The 19,031-nt window shown below is 45.2% G+C and overlaps 1 protein-coding gene across 3 annotated transcripts; it reads left to right on the top strand.

The window, feature by feature from the left end:
* Positions 1-18,776, top strand: Hmox2 (heme oxygenase 2). 3 transcript variants are annotated; one of them, XM_048333273.1, is made up of 6 exons: positions 1-131; positions 14,793-14,913; positions 16,642-16,759; positions 17,125-17,616; positions 18,296-18,419; positions 18,506-18,776. In XM_048333273.1, exons 2-6 carry the CDS (start codon positions 14,828-14,830, stop codon positions 18,631-18,633), a joined length of 948 nt encoding a protein of 315 aa, XP_048189230.1. In that variant the 5' UTR covers positions 1-131; positions 14,793-14,827; the 3' UTR covers positions 18,634-18,776. The 3 variants fall into 3 exon arrangements, with proteins under 3 accessions (XP_048189230.1, XP_048189229.1, XP_048189231.1); XM_048333272.1 differs by lacking the exon at positions 1-131 and adding an exon at positions 198-336; XM_048333274.1 differs by lacking the exon at positions 1-131 and adding an exon at positions 9,948-9,966.
* The last annotated feature ends 255 nt before the right edge of the window (positions 18,777-19,031 follow it).

The raw sequence follows: 19,031 nt of genomic DNA, 5'->3' as shown, positions 1-19,031 counted from the left end.
GCCCCGCCCACGCGCTGCGTGCGCACGTCGCGCTGTCCGATCGCCCGCCCGCTCGGCTGCGGCGGCGCTGAGAGAGTCGAGGGAGTCGCTGACTTGGGGATTGGCGGATTTGCGAAGCGGACTCGCTGCGGGTGAGTGGTCCGCGCTGTCCCTGGCTTTCCTCTGGGCTGTTCGGGCAGTGCCACCGGGACCCTGCAGGACCTAACCTGACGGCGCTCCTCAGGAACAAGTCGGGGCTCCGGGCTGCGGGGACGCTGGGCGGGGGGCGGCCGGAAGCCGGTGAGGAAGACGGAGGAGCGGCCGACCGCGGGGACCCGGGTGGCGTCGGGGTGTCAGATGAGGACGAAGCCCTTCCGGTGGGGGCCTAGGCGGCCTTAGCGGCTCCCTGGATGTCCCGTGGGCCCAGCCCCTCTCAGCGTCCCGGGTGAGCTTGACGAGGTGACCCCGGGGTCCGCCACGGAAGCCCGGCGTCGCTACCTACCCCGCTGGCGGCCGGCCGGAGCCCCGTCCTTTAAGTGACTCACCTCGAGGGAGGCGCCCTTTGAATCAGCGTGGGGACTTTGGGGGTGACCTCCGGTGTCCTTTTGTGGGGATGTGTGTTTACAGATCCTGGGGCCTTGAACTCAGGACCTAGACGCTGCCCCTGAGCTTCTTTTGCCCAAGATTGGAGCTCTACCACTAGACCTACAGCTCCACTTCCACCTTTCCGGTGTTGAGTCAACAGACTTTCCTACTCGGCTAGCTTTGAACCTCACAGTCCTCAGATCTCGGCCGCCTGAGTAGCTAAGATTACAGGCTCACGTGAGCCTGTCCAGTTTGTCCGATACCCTTTAGTGCAGAATTTGGCAAGAGGAGCAATGACCTGTAGGTGCAGCTGGTTAGTCTGGATTAGGAGTTCACCGGTCACCTCCTAAATGTTGTGCACTAAGTGTCTTAATTGCCTTGTAAAAGCTGCCAGGACTGCCTTGCACCATCGTTGCAAGAGGCCTGTCTGTGTCAAGCCACTTAAATTGGTTCTGAAGGACCAATTGTCGTGGCCTGTGGCTGTTCTTCCTTACTGTGCTTTGTTGATGATGCCATAAACTGGACAAGACCGGGTTTGAAAGGTAACCTTTTATAATGCTCTATAATTGAAGAGATCTCTTGCTCTCAAGCCTGCCCTGAACCTTGTGAGTTGATCATTTCTCCTATCTGTAAAATGAGATCAATAAGAGACTCATGGGAAGTAACTTGACCTACATCCTCCAAACAAGAAGATGGCACAGGTGAACTTGAACCTGACAGTTTGGCTCCAGGTAGATACTGTGCTCTTGTAAAAATTGGAAAGTGGTCTTCCTTCAATCCTGTCAAGTAAAAGGAAGTGAAATTGTTTTGTGCCTTTGAATTTCATTAACAAGTGTATTTCAGTTTTTGCTGAGGAGATGAAATCTATGGCCTCTTGCATGTGTATATGTGGGCTTTTTTGCTTGTTATTTGCTTGCTTTCTTCTTTGCCAGTCATGGGGCTTGACCTCTGGGCCTGAGTGCTGTCCCTAAGCTCTTCAGCCACAGCACCACTTCCTGTTTTCTGGTGGTTAATTGGAGATAAGAGTCTCAAGGCCTTTCCTTCTCAGGCTGTCTTTGAACCAGGATCCTTGGATCTCAGCCTTCTGAGTAGCTAGGATTACAGACAGCACCAGGCTTCTTCTTCTTCTTTTGTTTTGTTTTGTTTTTTTGCCAGTCCTGGGGCTTGAACTCAGGGCCTGAGCTTCTTTTTTTGCTCAAGGCTAGCACTCTACCATTTGAGCCACAGTGCCCCTTCTGGCCCTTTTCTATACATGTGGTGCTGAGGAATCGAACCCAGGGCTTCATGTATACGAGGTGAGCACTTTACCACTAGGCCATATTCCCAGCCCCTCTTCTTTTGTTATGAGGCAAGTACACTTGCCACTAGGCCATATTCCCAGCCCCCCTCTTCTTTTTGTGAATATAGCTATTTCCATGTAGCCCAGGCTGACTTGAGCTGGGATTACTGGCATGCTTAATGAACCTGCCCTAACCAGTGTTTTTTGCTTTGTTTTGTTTTGTTTGCACCAATAGTGTAGCTTGTTTGCTTTTTTTTGTTTGTTTTGTTTTGTTTTGGCCAGTCCTGGGGCTTGGACTCAGGGCCTGAGCACTGTCCCTGGCTTCCTTTTGCTCAAGGCTAGCACTCTGCCACTTGAGCCACAGCGCCACTTCTGGTGGTTTTCTGTATATGTGGTGCTGGGGAATCAAACCTAGGGCCTCATGTATACGAGGCAAGCTCTCTTGCCACTATGCCATATCCCCAGCCCCCCAATAGTGGGGCTTGAACTCAGTGCCTTATATTCTTTCTCAGCTTGATTGCTCATGACTAGTACTCTGCCACACCTCCAGTTGGCATTTTGCTGGTAATTGGAGACAGTCTCTTGGACCTTTTTGTCCCATTTGTTTTTGGACTGGGATACTCCCATTCATCCTCCTGAGTAGCTAAGATTACAGGTGAGTCAATGGTGCCAGACAACCAATGTGTGAATGTGTATATGTGTGTGTGTGGGGGATGGTACACATGCATGTGTGCACTCAATACTGAGGCTTAAACTCAGGGTCTCACACTCTTGGCTTTTTAACTTAAGGCTGGTGCTCAACCACTTGAGCCACACTTCTGCATCTGGCTTTTTTTCTAGTTGTTTTGAGATAAAAGTCTCTTGAACTTTTCTGCTTTGACTGTTTTTTAATCCTTAGATCTCAGCCTCCTGAGTAGCTAGGATGACAGGTGTCAGTCAGCAGTGGCTGGCCATAGCTGGTGTGTTTTGATTACAATTTTTATTAAAATTTCTTAGTTTCTTTGGGAATGGGAATAAGGAATATAGGTTAGTGTGTGTTTATTCACTAGGATTTTAAACATATAACAAGATGATAATCTTTGTTTATGAGTTCACAGATAAGACATTTATACGTTTACCTGGTTAAAAAAAATGGAAGAAGTTTCCAAAAATAGTCCTTGAGCCAAAATACTGATGAGGGTGTGGGAATATGTGGGTCTTGTGTTCATTGAATGACCTAATCCAACTAGGAAATCCTGTGATTCCTCCATTGCCTGACTTGACTTCCTTTTTTCCTTTGCTTGGGCCAATAAGTTGAGCTGCTGTTGAGTCAAAGGAATCAGGAATGACTAGAAATGACAATACCAGTGAGTTAGAAAAAGTTGAGTGTTCATTACTTTTAGCTTATCCCTCAATAAGACACTTAGGGCGCTGCCTTCAGCTTTCAGTTTTCCTTTGAAAAATTGATGATTCTCTTTATAGGACAGTTGGGCTCTGCATGTAGATTGCACTACAAATTGGAATGTCATTCCTCCAGGGAACAGATCTTTTAGAAATTGGAATTGTATGTTTTGGTGTGAAATGTAGAATTCACTCCTTGGTGAAAAAAAGATGAAAAATTTGAACTATAAATTACCTTCTATGTTGCTGGTCATAGTTAACTAAAAAGTTGTAAACATAACTGATAATAACCTTTTTCTCTGATAGTAGCCAATGCAGAACCAAGAATTCTAGAGATGAGATGTACCTCAGTAGTAGCATGCTTACCTAGCATGCCCAAAGCCCTGGGTTTGATCCTCAGTTCTGCCAAAATAATAAGTAAAACTTCTAGGCTACATCCCCGTTTGTACACAACACATAAAAGATTCTCAAATCTCAGCCTCTTGAGTAGGATTATAGGCATAAGCCACTGGGGCCAGGCTTCTCCGTCTTTTCTTTAATAATAACATTAGTTGTGGGGTTCTGTTTTGTTTTATTCTTCTATGTTAAGGGGAATTGAACCAAGAGCCTTGCTATTTGGTGTTGTTTGGTTTTTTTTTTTTTCAGGGTTGTTTTATTTATTTATTTATTTTGCCAGTCCTGGGCCTTGGACTCAGGGCCTTAGCACTGTCCCTGGCTGCTTTTTGCTCAAGGCTAGCACTCTGCCACTTGAGCCACAGCGCCCTTTTGGCCTTTTTCTATATATGTGGTGCTGGGCAATTGAACCCAGGGCTTCATGTATGCGAGGCAAGCACTTTTGCCACTAGGCCATATTCCCAGCCTTAACTCTATATTCTTAAAGCAGTATAATTATGCTAAGCAAATATTTTAAATCAAGGACTATTAGCTAATAAAAAGCTGAGTGTGGGGCTGGGAATAAGGCCTAGTGGCAAGAGCGCTTGCCTCGTATACATGAAACCCTGGGTTTGATTCCCTAGCACCACATATATAGAAAATGGCCAGAAGTGGGGCTGGGAATGTGGCTCTGTGGTAGAGTGCTTGCGTAGCATGCATGAAGCCCTGGGTTCGATTCCCCAGCACCACATATATAGAAAAGGCCAGATGTGGCGCTGTAGCTCAAGTGGCAGAGTGCTAGCCTTGAGCAAAAAGAAGCCATGGACAGTGCTCAGGCCTTGAGTCCAAGCCCCAGGACTGGCAAAACAATTTCAATTAATTAATTAAATTAAATTAAATCTCACCAAAAAAAAAGAAAAAAAGAAAATGGCCAGAAGTGGCGCTGTGGCTCAAGTGGCAGAGTGCTAGCCTTGAGCAAAAAGAAGCCAGGGACAGTGCTCAGGCCCTGAGTCCAAGGCCCAGGACTGGCAAAAAAAAAAAAAAAAAAAAAAAAAGCTGAGTGTGGTGCCATATGCTTGTCATCCCAGTTGTGCATGAAGCATAAATGGGAGGATTCAACCTCAGCAAACAGCAAGACCCTATATGAAAAGTGACAGTGGAAAAAGGGCTACAGATAGGGTTCAAAGAGTAGAGGCTCTAGCAAGCTCCTGAGTTCAAACTCTAGTACTGCCAAAAATTGAAAAGAGGCTACAGGGCTGGGAATGTGGCTTAGCGGTAGAGTGCTTGCTTATCACACATGAAGCCCTGGGTTCAGTTCCTCAGCACCACATAAACAGAAAAAGCCAGAAGTGCTGCCATGACTCAAGAGGTAGAGTGCTAGCTTTGAGCAGAAAGAAGCCAGGGACAGTGCCCAGGCCCTGAGTCCAAGCCCCAGTACTGGCAAAAAAAGAAAAAAAGAAAGAAAAGAGGCTAGTAATACTTCGTGAATGTTAAAGTCTCTGGTGCCTTCAAATGATGCTTGTTGATCTAAGACCAGGTTTCCAAACTCCTGACTGGCAAATTTGAGATTATGACTGGAAGTCTGGCTTTTAAGAGTTTCTAGTTGACTCTTGTTTGGGGTTCCCTTGACTAAAGCACCTACTGCACAGAAGAGGGTATGAATGGACAGGGTTCATAGAAGTAAGTTAATAGGATACATGAAGAAAGGCATAGTAAAAGAAGAAAGAGGTGATTGTTGTGTGGTGATAACTGTGCTGTCACTCTGTGTGCCACAGGCCAACTAGACAGATAGTCTCTTCTTTCTGCTTAGTGGGAAAATTAATTTTTGTCACGCGAATAGATTTGTTTATTTCTCAGGAGTATCACAGGCCTAATTATTGTCATAGTTTTCAGTAACTTCGAAAGGGCTTCGGGGAAGGATGGCAGAACAGAGACTGGTGTCCTGTAACTAGTTTTCCCAGCCTTTTTTTGGGGGTGGGGTGGGGTGCGGCAGTCCTGGGGCTTGGACTCAGGGCCTGAGCACTGTCCCTGGCTTCTTTTTGCCATAGTGCCACTTCTAGCTGTGATGCTCAGGAATCGAACCCAGGGCTTCATGCGTGGTAGGCAAGCACTCTACTGCTAAGCCACATTCCCAGCCCCCTTGCCTTGTCTTTTTTAAGTGTTGGAAGCTTGTACCTTTCTCCTGATGAGCTGTCTTAGTTTTAGGAGACTCTGATTTCATTTTCAATCCTACAGTTACTTAAGAGCTTATCATTAAAGACTATGTATGCTGGGGCTGTGGAAGGTGCCGGCATGATTAAAACAATTTGACATCATGCTATTTGATTTTTTTATTATTACTTTTTATATGCTAGTTGATTTCAGTCGATCTAGTTGACTGGCTTGCTTCTTAAATAGCTGTGATGATCATATTTTTCCTACCAAACATGAACAGACTCATGGTTCAAACATACAGGTGTAGTGAAGAATAGGTGGAAAAGGATATTTGAAATCAGAATTGCTCTAGGAGCCAAGCATCTGTGGTTCATGCCTTTAATCCTAGCTACTCAGGCTGAGATCTGAGGATTATGGTTTGAAGCCAGCCCAGGTGGGAAAGCTGAAAAGCAGAGCTGAGGCTCAAGTGGTAGAGCACTTGCCTTGAGCTGAAGAGCTCAGGGGCAGTGTCAGAGTTCAAGAAATGTCCATTTATCTTTTTCTTTAGAGTAGGCCTCATACATGGTAGGCCAGTGCTGTTTGAAGTCCAAAGTGGGACCTTAGCCTTCTTTGTAGTCACAGAGCTCATGAACACAATGTTGATAATATGTAGTGTTGTTATGGAAATAAGTGGTATGTCATTGCTGTAGTTAATTTCAACATACCTAGTGCCAGTAGCCATCCGCTTTCATAGATATTTGAGCTGTTCTTTCTAGCAAGACCATTGTGTGCTGAGGCAGATGAACTGTTTCCAGTGCAGTCTAGAGGGGCAAGAGGGAGCAGGAGAAGACTCCGTGACAATATTAAGAAAGGGTCCTAGGTAGTTCTATTGAAGAGAAGATGAGAAAAGGAAATAGAGGGAAGTAGAGTCCAAGATGCCCTCTAACTCCGTCTAGAAGACATAAACCTTCACTCCTTTCCTTCTTTTGTGTGTGTGATGAAAAAAACACAAAACAAAACCAAATCCCTTTAGGGCTTCATGTATGGTAGGCAAGTTCTGTGCCACTTAGCTATATCATCTTTTTGTGTTGGAAGACCAGCAGAATCCGGCCTTCCTTTTGCTTTGTAATAGCAGGTATCCTGATAATTAGCAAATTACCAAACAAAACAAACCACAAGACCACCACACATACAAACCTACTTCATTCCTCCTCCATCGCACACTTGGTTATTTATTAACTTCAAAGAAATTCCCAAATGTGCTGAAGGTCATATTTGTCCAACTTTGAAAAGCTTAATAAAAAGACAGTAAATGGGTCCCATAAAAGAAAAGTGCTGTGTGGCTAGCTGCTGTAGATTATGCTTTTCTACTTTTGCATTTGCCTTTTTTTAGTTGTTTGAGATAGGGGTGAGGCAAACTCCCACACACACACCATTTTCATTTCTTTTTAAATTCTACTTAAATACTGTACAAATCTACAGAGTAACATAATACTAAGACTCTTAGCTTTAGCTCCATCTTCTTAGAAACCTCTGGACCATGAGAGCCCAATGTGCATGCAGGCTGAAGTTCCAAAAAAGAAAGATGAAGCAGAGGTCCAAGTAAATAAGCTTGATCACTCATCGAGGCCATAGAAATGGATGTGTGGTTTAAGAAATAGAGCACTGTCCTTGAGTGCAAAAGCTAAAGGACAGTTCAAGCTCCAGGACTGGTGAGGGCACACATGCTTAGCATGTGTGAGCATGTTTAATCACCAGTACCACTCAAATATCTGGGGCATGGCTCTCAAGTGGTAGACTGCCTGCCTACAGGTAAGTGCAAGGCCCTGAGTTCAGACTCCAGTACCACAAAAAAGGGCTAGGCTGTTTTGGTAAATACTCTTCTTCCCTATCTTCAGGGAGGTATTTGGATGAAAGGCAGAACCAAGGACATTCCTTAGTAAACAAACAGACTTTCCCAGAAGCCCAGCTGTCCTGGGCTTATGTTAGTGCTAGTCCAAAGGACATCTTGTTCCTACTTGGATGCCGTGGTCTTATCTAATTCCCAGGAAAGGTGGCACTGCCTGAGGTCCCAGCACCCTCACTGAAAATGTCTTGAAGGTAGAGTTTATTTAAGGTTCAGGTCTGCCATCTGGAAGGGCTTTTATCACGCTACCACATAGGGTTAAGGGTACAAAGGATGGTTGGGGATGGAATGAGTTGAAGACACAGAAACCACATGCTTCCTGGGAGGTCATGAAGGTACTATTGAACTATTGGAAATCAGGCATGAAAGTTGTCAGAAAGCTGCTATCAACTTGTGTAATCTGTGACTAGCTTCCTCCTGCTGCTTCTCTTAAGACATACAGGCCTCAGCCACCCAGCCTGTAATCCTAACAACTCAAGGGGATCTGAGGATAACAATGTCAGCCTGGACAGAAAAGCCTATAAGACTCATCTTCAGTTAACTAACAAAAATACAGATGTGGGGCTGGAAATAGGCCTAGTGGTAGAGTGCTTGCCTCGTATACATGAAGCCCTGGGTTCAATTCCTCAGCACCACATATATAGAAAAAGCCAGAAGGGGAGCTGTGGCTCAAGTAGTAGAGTGCTAGCCTTGAGCAAAAAGAAGCTGGAGGCAGTGCTCAGGCCCTGAGTTCAAGCCCCAGGACTGGCAAAAAAAAAAAGACAGACGTGGCCAGGCACCAGAAGTTCTAGAGAAGCTGGAGTATCTGTATGGAAAGTCTACTAAAATCTGATTAAGTAGAATTTAGTTCTTCTGATTCTTAGCCTACTTAATAGTCAGACACCATACTGATAAATGATAGATTTCTTCTAGTTTTAGGTTCCATCCCACAAAGAAGTCAGTAATCACAGGTTTGACTTCTAGTGACCCACATAGCAATGAAGCCTTTTCCCAAGGAAGGAACTGTGACTCTTCTCTTGTCTGTGAGCAGTGCCAAGTTGCCCTACCCGCTAATAAAAATCTCTGTAAAAGAGGTTGATAAAAGTGAGATGAGGGCTGGGGATATGGCCTAGTGGCAAGAGTGCTTGCCTCCTATACATGAGGCCCTGGGTTCAATTCCCCAGCACCACATATACAGAAAACGGCCAGAAGTGGTGCTGTGGCTCAAGTGGCAGAGTGCTAGCTTTGAGCAAAAAGAAGCCAGGGACAGTGCTCAGGCCCTGAGTCCAAGCCCCAGGACTGGCCAAAAAAAAAAAAAAAAAAAAAGTGAGATGAGTGATTTAAGACTTAGTGCTAAAATCTCATCCTGTCTTTCTGTGAACTAATGAAGGCTTATTAGATTTGATGTCCTTTTTTTTCTTTTCTAGTCTTGGGGCTTGAACTCAGGGCTTGGGCATTGTCCCTGAGCCTCTCTGTGCTCAATATAGTGTTCTATCACTTGAGCCACAGCACCACTTTCAACTTTTATCTGTTTATGTGGTACTGAGGAATCCAACCTAGGGCTTCTGTGCATGCTAGGCAAGCACTCTACCACTAAGCCACATTCCCAGCCCTTGATGTCCTTTTTTTGAACTCCCTTAGCAAACTGCTTTTGTAGCCCAAGCAGGGTTTCTCAACTTTGTATTATTGATGTTTGGGTGTGGGTGTGGGTACTGTCTGTGCACTGTCAGATACTCAGCAATATCCCGGCTGATACTGTTTCCTGTTTGGAGATATATGTTCATTTTAACTTTTAAGTGACATTTTTCAGTTTACAAATTAGCATCATATGGCATAGAGCTTTTATGACATATCGTTCTACTTTGTTTTTGTTTTTTGAGGCAGGCTCTTGCTGTATAGGCTGGACTCAAATTCCTGATCCTCTTTACCTTTGCTTCCTTAATGCTGGAATTATAGGAGCATGTTGGCACATGTTAATTTCATAATCTTGTGATTTAAATAACTTATTTAAGTCAAATCTTATGACTTAAATTTGTATGTAGAATTGTTACCAAAAAAAAAAAAGAAACTGAGAAATTAAGTAGTTATTCTGGGGTCATTCGGCTGATATAGCAGATCCAAGATTTACTCTTGGTTGTGCATGTGAGGAGTTTATGGCTGAACCTTGTGTTGCCTTTTGGTCTCCATGTGGCCAGTGGCTTTTCTCCCTTGGCTCATTTCAGTTAACCTTTGTGAGTACCTACTGCAGCTTGCACCGTTCAATATGAAGACTGCTTATACAGTTCAAAACAAAAGACTTGCATGCTTAGTGTTATTAGACATGTTGAACCCAGCTTCTGGAAACTTCCTGCTGGTAGGATTCTCTCTCCATGTCATAGGGGATGTATATTACAATGCAAATACTTAAAATGTATGTTTAAGTTAATAGTCACATATGGCAGTCATATGGATATTGAATCATCACTAACTTAACTTGGAGAGGCTGTTTTCTGAGAATATTCTACAGTGAGGAAGGTAAACAGCACAGCTCTGGAAGTTTTTCACATAGATAATACAGAGTAATATATTACATCTTCCCTTTAATGCTGAAAGCTTCAGTGAAGAGCTAGTTTCTGGAATGCTTTCCTAGAAAGTCAGTTGAAAGTCCATTAGCTAAGTAACGGCTCTGTCACTGTGATTTTCTGCCTTTTAACTGTGGTTATGAGATGTGTTATGAGTAATCTGTATTACTAACAGCTGTTTTTATTAAGATTTTTGTCTGAAAAAGTAAGTTTCCTGGGCACTAGTCACTCATTCTTGTAATCTTAGCTGGTTCAAAGCCAGCCTAGGTAGAAAAATGGAATCTCCTCTATAAAATAGATAAACTGGCTGTGCTCTAGTGGTTCATGCCTATAATCCTAGGTACTCAGAAGAATGTGGTTCAGTGCCATCCTGGGCATAAAATTCCCTAAACTCTTTGTTTTGAGCCAATACTGAGGCTTGAACTCAGGGCTTGTGTGCTATCCCTAAGTTTTTTTGCCCACAGCCTTTTTAAATTTATTTTATTTTATTTTTTATTGTGTGTGTAGTTAATTGGAGCTAAGAGTCTCACAGACTTTCCTACCCAGGGTGGCTTTGAACCATAATCCTCAGGTCTCACCCTTCTGAGTAGCTAGGATTATAGGTTATAATAATTGGAAGCTAATCTTTTATTTATTTTTTTTGTTTTGGTTTGGTTTTTGCCAGTTCTGGGGCTTGAACTCAGGGCCTGAGCACTGTTTCTGGCTTCTTTTTGCTCAAGGCTAGCACTCTACTACTTGAGCCACAGCTCCCCTTCTGGCTTTTTCTATATACGTGGTGCTGAGGAATCAAACCCAGGGCTTCGTGTATACGAGGCAAATACTTTACCACTAGGCCTTATTCCCAGCCCTGGAAGCTGATCGTAACAGGAAGTTTCTATGAGCATATTGTCTATCTATGTACTTCTGTTTCCAAGGTATCATATATTTTCAGGAGCACAAAGATAGGATTGATTGGACTTTAAAGTACTCAGTACAGTTGATATACTTTTAGATTCTTGAAATTATTTTTCTGTCTAGTTACTATGGTAGTGGGTGCTATAGAGATGTGCTGATCCTATTGTGACCTCCTTTTGTGTAGAGGTGTCTGGGAGTCCTTGTAGCTTCACTGTCCACCAAGGCCTGGAAGTCTGGCAAATTTTCTCCAGGCACTGAGTGGTGGGGTATGCCATCTTCCTTTTTGGGATCAACCTTGGGCTACCTTGTTAGTTAACAAAAGTAGGAACAATCTCAGGTTGCCCTGTGATCTGAGAGTGTCAAGGTGAGTGTTGGAAAGCAGGAAGTAGCAACTTTGAATCTTTTTTTTTTCCCTCTTGACAGAATTGGAGTTTGAACTCAAGGTTGTGTTTCACTGGCACTCTACCACTTGAGCCATACCTCCACCCCTGCTTTCTTGCTGGCTATTTTGGAGATGGAATCTAGTGAACTTATTTGCCCTAGCTGGCCTCAAAAGCACAATCTTTCAGATATCAACCTACTGAGTAGGTAGGAGATATAGGCATGAACCACCAGTACCTAGCTTTTTTCCTCCTCTTTTTGGTGTCATTATTGTGGCCTTAACTTAGGTAGGGCCTCTTGCTCTTGCTTAGCTTTTTCACTGTAGACTTACACTGTACCACTTTGAGCCATATAAGTCAAATCTGAAGAAAGCTAAAACCAAATTTTATACCAGAAAACTGGTATTATATACAACACAGACCCTTCACTTAGCTGGTGTCTTGCCAGTGTGCTGTCTGTGCTGCATCAGTCCTTAAGGAAGCATCTCTACATTCACATTCTTTTCCACGTGAGACTGTTTGCCTGTGTACTCTTCTGGACTGTTCTGTGCACCATGTAGTTCATCAGCCTTTTTTTTTTTTTCCTTCCTTTCAGTTGTAGGGCTTGAACATGGGGCCTGGGCATGGTCCCTGAGCTTTTGTGCTCAGGGCTAGTGCTATACCACTTTGAGCCACAGTGATACTCCCAGTTTTCTGGTGGTTAATTGGAGATAAGAATCTCATGGACTTTCCTGCTTGAGCTGGCTTTGAACCACGATCCTCCAATCGCAGCCTACTGAGTAGCTAGGATTACCGCCATGAACCACCACCAGCAGTTTATCAGCCTTATGCAGAAGCGAGTGCTTTAGGGTCAAGAAAGTCCATTTTCTATTTTGATTTTTTTTTTTTGAGTGTTCTTAGACATCACTATCCCTCAATACAGGAGCTATGGATGTAGCTCAGTGGTAGAGCACTTGTATGCATGAAGTTCTGGGTTAAACACATACACCAACACAATCAGTGACATATATTTAGTGCTTACCATGTAGCAAACATTGTGCTGTCCTGGTCTCACTTAATTTTTTTTTGGCCAGTCCTGGGCCTTGGACTCAGGGCCTGAGCACTGTCCCTGGCTTCTCTTTGCTCAAGGCTAGCACTCTGCCACTTGAGTCACAGCGCCACTTCTGGCCATTTTCTGTATATGTGGTGCTGGGGAATCGAACCCAGGGCTTCAAGTATACGAGGCAAGCACTCTTGCCGCTAGGCCATATCCCCAGCCCCTCACTTAATTTTTATAATTGATCCTATTGAAAGACTGCTGAACACACCAGGCATTCCCTATAATAACCAAAAAAGAATGTAGCTAGAGGGGCTGGGAATGTGGCTTAGCAGTAGAGTGCTTGCCTAGCATTCATGAAGCCTTGGGTTCAATTCCTCAGCACCACATAAACAGAAAAAGTTAAAAGTGGCGCTGTGGGGCTGGGGATATGACCTAGTGGCAAGAGTGCTTGCCTCGTATACATGAGGCCCTGGGTTCAATTCCCCAGCACCACATATACAGAAAATGGCCAGAAGTGGTGCTGTGGCTCAAGTAGCAGAGTGCTAGCCTTGAGCAAAAAGAAGCCAGGGACAGTGCTCAGGCCCTGAGTCCAAGGCCCAGGACTGACCCCCCCCAAAAAAAAGTGGCGCTGTGGCTCAAGTGGTAGAGTGCTAGCCTTGAGAAAAAGGAAGCCAGGGACAGTGCTCAGGCCCTGAGTTCAAGCCCCAGGACTGGCAAAAAAAAAAAAAGAATGTAGCTAGATGCTTAGAGGAAACTTGGGTTGGATATATATATGTACCAATACATTAACTGGTGGGGTAAGGCAGATTTTTTTTTTAACAGTGCTAGAGACAGATCTTCAAGCATGCTAAGCAAGTGATCTAGCATCAAGCTACATCCCTGTAAGGGCTGTGTGTGTGTGTGTGTACACACACAGGTACTAGGGTTTAAACCTCAGACCTCAAGATCATTGCTGGCACTCTTACCATTTGAATCTCAACTCTACTTCTAACTCAGGCTTCAAACCACAATCCTTAGTTATCAGCCTCATGAATAACAAGGATTACATGTGTGAGCTACTGGTGCCTGGCTTCTTACATTTCTTGTGCTTCCTTGACAGCTGTTCCTACATACAGCTTGTAGAACACACTTAGCAAAATACTGACTGAGGTAGAAAATTAAGCTTTCTTCTTTTCTTGGTCTAATTTGCCCTGACAGAGAATGTTGGTACTGTCTCTGTGACCTTATTAGTTATTGATATTGAGCTGGAAAGTTCCCCAAGTGGGCTGCCCCTTACACTGCCAACTGGAAGCCTCCAGGGACAGAGGATGAGCTTGTCATGTGGGACTGTATTTCCCAGCCTGACGAAGGCTCAGCCCTTAGAGCAGGCAGTGGGAATTCATTGGCCAGTTTATTATCTCTTTCAGCTGAGTCTTGAGTAGGCTGGGACAGTTAGTGTGCAGGTGACTCACATGTAGCTGACACAGGCTTGTTGGGTACTTTGTGAGCTGATCTGCTCTACAGGAGAGCTGCTGGGTGCAGTTTGGTGAACTAATTCCAGTCAACGCCGCATTCCTGTCACACACTGCATGAGGCTATCTGGCCCAAACACACGAACAGGAACCCTGGTCTCAGGTACAGTTGTTGTGGCAACATGGAAGCGTTGGGTTGCTTGTCAAGATGGGTACTACTGCAGTGTTGTGTTGTTGTTTTTTTAATGTATGTTTTGGTAGCTTTAAATTTTGACAGTTGCAAACACACAGATGAACTGTAACAATAATACAAAAAAATTATTGGTACATTGTGGGGCGGGGCGAGGGGGAGAATACTGGGTCTTGAACTCGGGATCTGGAAGCTTTTTCCCTTGATTGGTGTTCTGCCACTTGAGCCATACCTACACTTCTGTTTTTTTGCTGGTTGATTGGAGATCAAAGTTTCATAGGCTTTCCTGTCTGGGCTGGCTTTGAACTGTGATCTTCAGATCTCAGTCTCGGGTAGCTAGGATTACAGGTAATCACACATGTCCACACACATATCCTTCTGGTTGACTGACAGTAGGATGTTCCTTCTGAATGCCTCAGTACTTACCTGTTGAGAACAGGTTCAATGTCCATATAATCTAGTTATCTAATCCATTGTCCATATGTAGATATATCTATTTTGTAATATGTCTAATAATGGGAAAGCTTAATCATGGAGAAAACAACTCTGAGGTGCAGGGGTATAACAACTCCTTGGTTGTGCTGGCTCAGAGGGTAGAGTGGATAGGCATTTAGCCAAGTGAGTGCCAGGGATGCTAAATGACTGGCTCCTTCTGTCTTTACAGGACCAGAGTGAGGTAGCAAGAATCACTCAGCAACAATGTCAGCGGAAGTGGAACCCTCTGAGGGGGTGGACGAGTCAGAGAAAAAGAACTCTGTGGCCTCAGAAAAGGAAAACCATGCCAGGTGAGCAGTGGGATCTGACTGCATCTGGTCAAGAGGGCATAGTGCCTGCCTTGCCCAACACAGTTGATTTCATCAGCTGGTACCCCTGGGAAGTAGTGAGGAGTCCTAAGCACTGGTCCCTTGATGCTTCATTATACTACAGGGCTCATGTCCAACCCCAACTGCTCAGTGTTCCTCATTTCCTCTATTCTGTTGCCCAAGGAGGCAGGCTGGGAGTGCTGAGTTGTGTCTTTAATAGTATTCCTGTCCTTTTTTCTCAACCTCAGCGTTTTTCATCTCAGCCAAGAAGTGGATAATCAGAGGCAGAGCCTAACTCTTTTCTCTTAAAATGTAGAAGGTGAATTCTAAAGCAGACTTTTTCTTAATTACTTTTGTTTGTTTGTTTGCTTGTTTTTTTGCTAGCCCTGGGGCTTGGACTCAGCCTGAGCACTGTTCCTGGCTTCTGTTTGCTCAAAGCTAGCATTCTACCATTTGAGCCACAGCGCCACTTCTGGCCACTTTCTATATATATGGTGCTGGGGAATTGAACTCAGGGCTTCATGTATATGAGGCTGTACCACTAGGCTATATTCCCAGCCCTTTTTCTTACTGTTAGAACCAGTTTTCTAGTGGACTGGTTTCGATTCTCCAGCACCACATATATAGAAAATGGCCAGAAGTGGTGCTGTGGCTCAAGTGGCAGAGTGCTAGCCTTGAGCAAAAAGAAGCCAGGGACAGTGCTCAGGCCCTGAGTCCAAGGCCCAGGACTGGCAAAAAAAAAAAAAAAGAACCAATTTTCTGTAGCCTCAAATTACAGGGCCTTGATATCAATGTTTGTAGTCTCTCATTAGAGACCTGTTATTGGTTAGGTTCTTTTTTATACCTTGAGATGATTGCTAATAAATGGATTCTTAGCATGTGGGTAGTGCAAGCTAATTTGAAGAAGTCTACAGAGGCTGAACCATGGGCAGGCCATATTTTTCTCTAAGACTGTGTGGGTGCACATGACTCCCCCAGCCCAAATGCTATCATCTGTATTCATCCAAGAGTACAGCTTTAACTTGTGTGAGTTTGTCAAACAGCACAAACCCAGTGTTTCAGTTATCTCATCTTTGCACTCAGGCCCAGCTAATATATAGTCCTGAGAGACTGGACTCACAGTGGAAGATGGCAGCATGGCTTCTGAGAAACATTTCTTAAAGGCAAAAGATTTCTGGAGAAGCCAACCAATGCTGCTGAAATTAGCATGGAGTTTCTCTGGCCACTAGATGGCCACAGAAGACAAGTGTCAGTCACTTGGAAGGTTGCTAGCAATTTGGGCACAAGACATGAGGAAGCCATAGTCTTCCACATGTCCTATCTGCTTTGCTCAAGGCTAGCAGTCAACCACTTGAGCCACAACTCCACTTCCAGCTTTTTGAGTGGTTAATTGGAGGACATGAGTCTCACAGACTTTCCTGCTTGGGCTGACTTTGAACCTCCAGATCTCACCCTCCTGAAGAGCAAGGATTATAGGCATGAGCCTCTGACACCTGGCCCCCTCAGTCTTTGCAAAGGATTGTTATGTCTGTTTGCCCTGTGCTCCTTGACAAGCTCCCTATGCTTAGTTATTTGTGCTAGAATGAAGTGTCTAAGAATCTCCTTCCTCTAGTTTAGCAACTGGTCACCATGGGGGTCTGTATTTTATCCTGTGGACATTTTTTGGGAAGGGCTAACTCTTACACACATATATAAAACCCATCTCTGCAGAATGGCTGACCTTTCTGAGCTCCTGAAAGAAGGGACCAAAGAAGCACATGACCGGGCAGAAAATACCCAATTTGTCAAGGACTTCTTGAAAGGCAACATTAAAAAGGAACTGTTTAAGGTTTGTGGTTCTCAATCAGATGAGGTTGGATTTCAAATTTTCGTTTGGGGTTGGGGTAGGAGGTGGGGAGGTTAATTAGTCCTCTGGGTGGTTCTAGAGCCCCTCTGAGAGACAAGCTGGGCCTTTTTCAACATTCATTCATTCTTGGTGTTAAGCTGTGGTGGTCCTGGCTTTATGGATAGCATAGTGTAAAGGAAGCAGAAGTATCTGTGTCTCGAAAAACACTAAATAAAAATGGGTCATAGGGTGGATCTTTAGGAAATTGAAGAGTTTTGGTTCTTAGTCTCCAGTCACTCTAGTGTGTGGGTTTGGACCTGCTGGTCTGGCCTACAGCCCCTTTCCAGTCTTCCATCATCCCCCCACAGCTGGCCACTACTGCACTTTACTTCACATACTCAGCCCTTGAGGAGGAAATGGACCGAAACAAGGACCACCCAGCCTTCACACCCCTGTATTTCCCCACGGAGCTGCACCGGAAGCAGGCACTGATCAAGGACATGGAGTATTTTTTTGGTGAAAACTGGGAAGAGCAGGTGAAGTGCTCTGAGGCTGCCCAGAAGTATGTGGAGCGGATCCACTATATAGGGCAGAATGAGCCGGAGCTGCTGGTGGCCCATGCTTATACCCGTTACATGGGAGACCTCTCAGGAGGGCAAGTGCTTAAGAAGGTGGCCCAGCGGGCACTGAAACTCCCCAGCACTGGGGAAGGAACCCAGTTCTACCTATTTGAGAATGTGGACAATGCCCAGCAGTTCAAGCAGTTTTATCGGGCCAGGATGAATGCCCTTGATCTGAACTTGAAGACCAAAGAGAAGATCGTGGAGGAGGCCAACAAGGCCTTTGAGTACAACATGCAGGTATTTACAACTGGGCACTGACCACGGGGCCAGCTCTTTCTGTAGGAGACTGGGCTTCAGAGGGACCTTTGGCAGTGGGCACAAATCCAGAGCTTCCCAAGAGCATGAGGACAGATGAGCTGTAGCATGATCCTAGAGGAAGGTGAAGGAACCAAATTGGCCACCAAAAGGTGTGGTTGGTTCCCAGCACAAAGGCCTGACTTGGTAGAAGCCTGTGGGTAGTGTTGGGGCAGATAAGGTCCAGCATACATAGGGGTCTGAGAGAATAGAGCTGTCTCCCTCTCATCACAGGATGCTGGGACTGAGAAATGGAAAATATCCTCCTTTTTAGCAAGTATTAGCATGAAGTCTTGCTTGGTAAGCAAATAAGGCCAGAAAAATAGTTTATAAGAAGCCTTTACTTCAGGCCAAGCATATAGAGGTTGTTTCTATACCCAGAGCCCAAGGTCAGCAGTCTCAGGGAGAGCAGCCACAGGTACTGGATGGAGTGAGGTGCCAGCGTCACAGACAAGCCATGCCTCCCAGGATCATCTGTTAGATTAATGCAGTTAGTGTGCTGTTCCTCCTCCTACCTGCTCCAGCTCCTCCCTCTGTATTGGTGGTGGAGCAGCAAGGGAGTTCTCCAAAAGCAGAGTCTGCACATGGTAGAGGGATGGCTCCTTGATTTCTGCCTTCTCAGATATTCAATGAACTGGATCAGGCTGGCACCAAGTTAGCCAGAGACACTCTGGAGGATGGGCTCCCGATGCATGATGGGAAGGGAGATGTGCGCAAATGCCCCTTCTACGCCGCTCAAGACAAAGGTAGGTTGTAGGTCCCAAGCTCCCCACCTGGGGTGGGCATGTGAATGGCCCCACTGAAGCCATGTCTCCTGTTGTGCTGCATACAGGTGCCCTGGAGGGCAGCAACTGCCCCTTCCGGACAGCCATAGCTGTGCTGAGGAAGCCCAGCCTCCAGTTCATTTTGGCTTCCTGTGTGGCCCTGGCTGCTGGACTCTTGGCCTGGTACTACATGTGAAGGACCTATCCTGTCATGCTGGCATCCTCCTAAGAGACCACTGTCCCACCCCCAATCTCCACCCGACTAAATTACCACCTCAGGTGACTTTTTTAAATGCTGGGTTTGAGAAAACAAGCAACCAATAAAAGCCAGACACTAGAGCCTTTTCCTGACATTGTCCTCTCTGTGGGCCAGGTGTGTATTGATTGCAGCTTACCCCATAGAAGCTTGCAGTGTGCAGTGTGGCAAAGTGGACCGGTATTTCTGAACCAGCTCTTCCCAGTGCTTCTACACCTCTTGAACCTCCCGCTCATCTTTACAGTTTTTCGGACATTATCATTGCCTTGTGGCCAGTACCCTGGCTCTTTGGGAGGAGGGAGGTCTTGCAGATGCTGCTGCTCAACTTCTGTTCCAGT

This window comes from Perognathus longimembris, chromosome 23, assembly GCF_023159225.1.
Source record: "Perognathus longimembris pacificus isolate PPM17 chromosome 23, ASM2315922v1, whole genome shotgun sequence".
NCBI lineage: Eukaryota > Metazoa > Chordata > Mammalia > Rodentia > Heteromyidae > Perognathus > Perognathus longimembris.
Note: the sequence above shows the minus strand (reverse complement) of the source record. Positions and strands in the feature narration are given on the sequence as shown.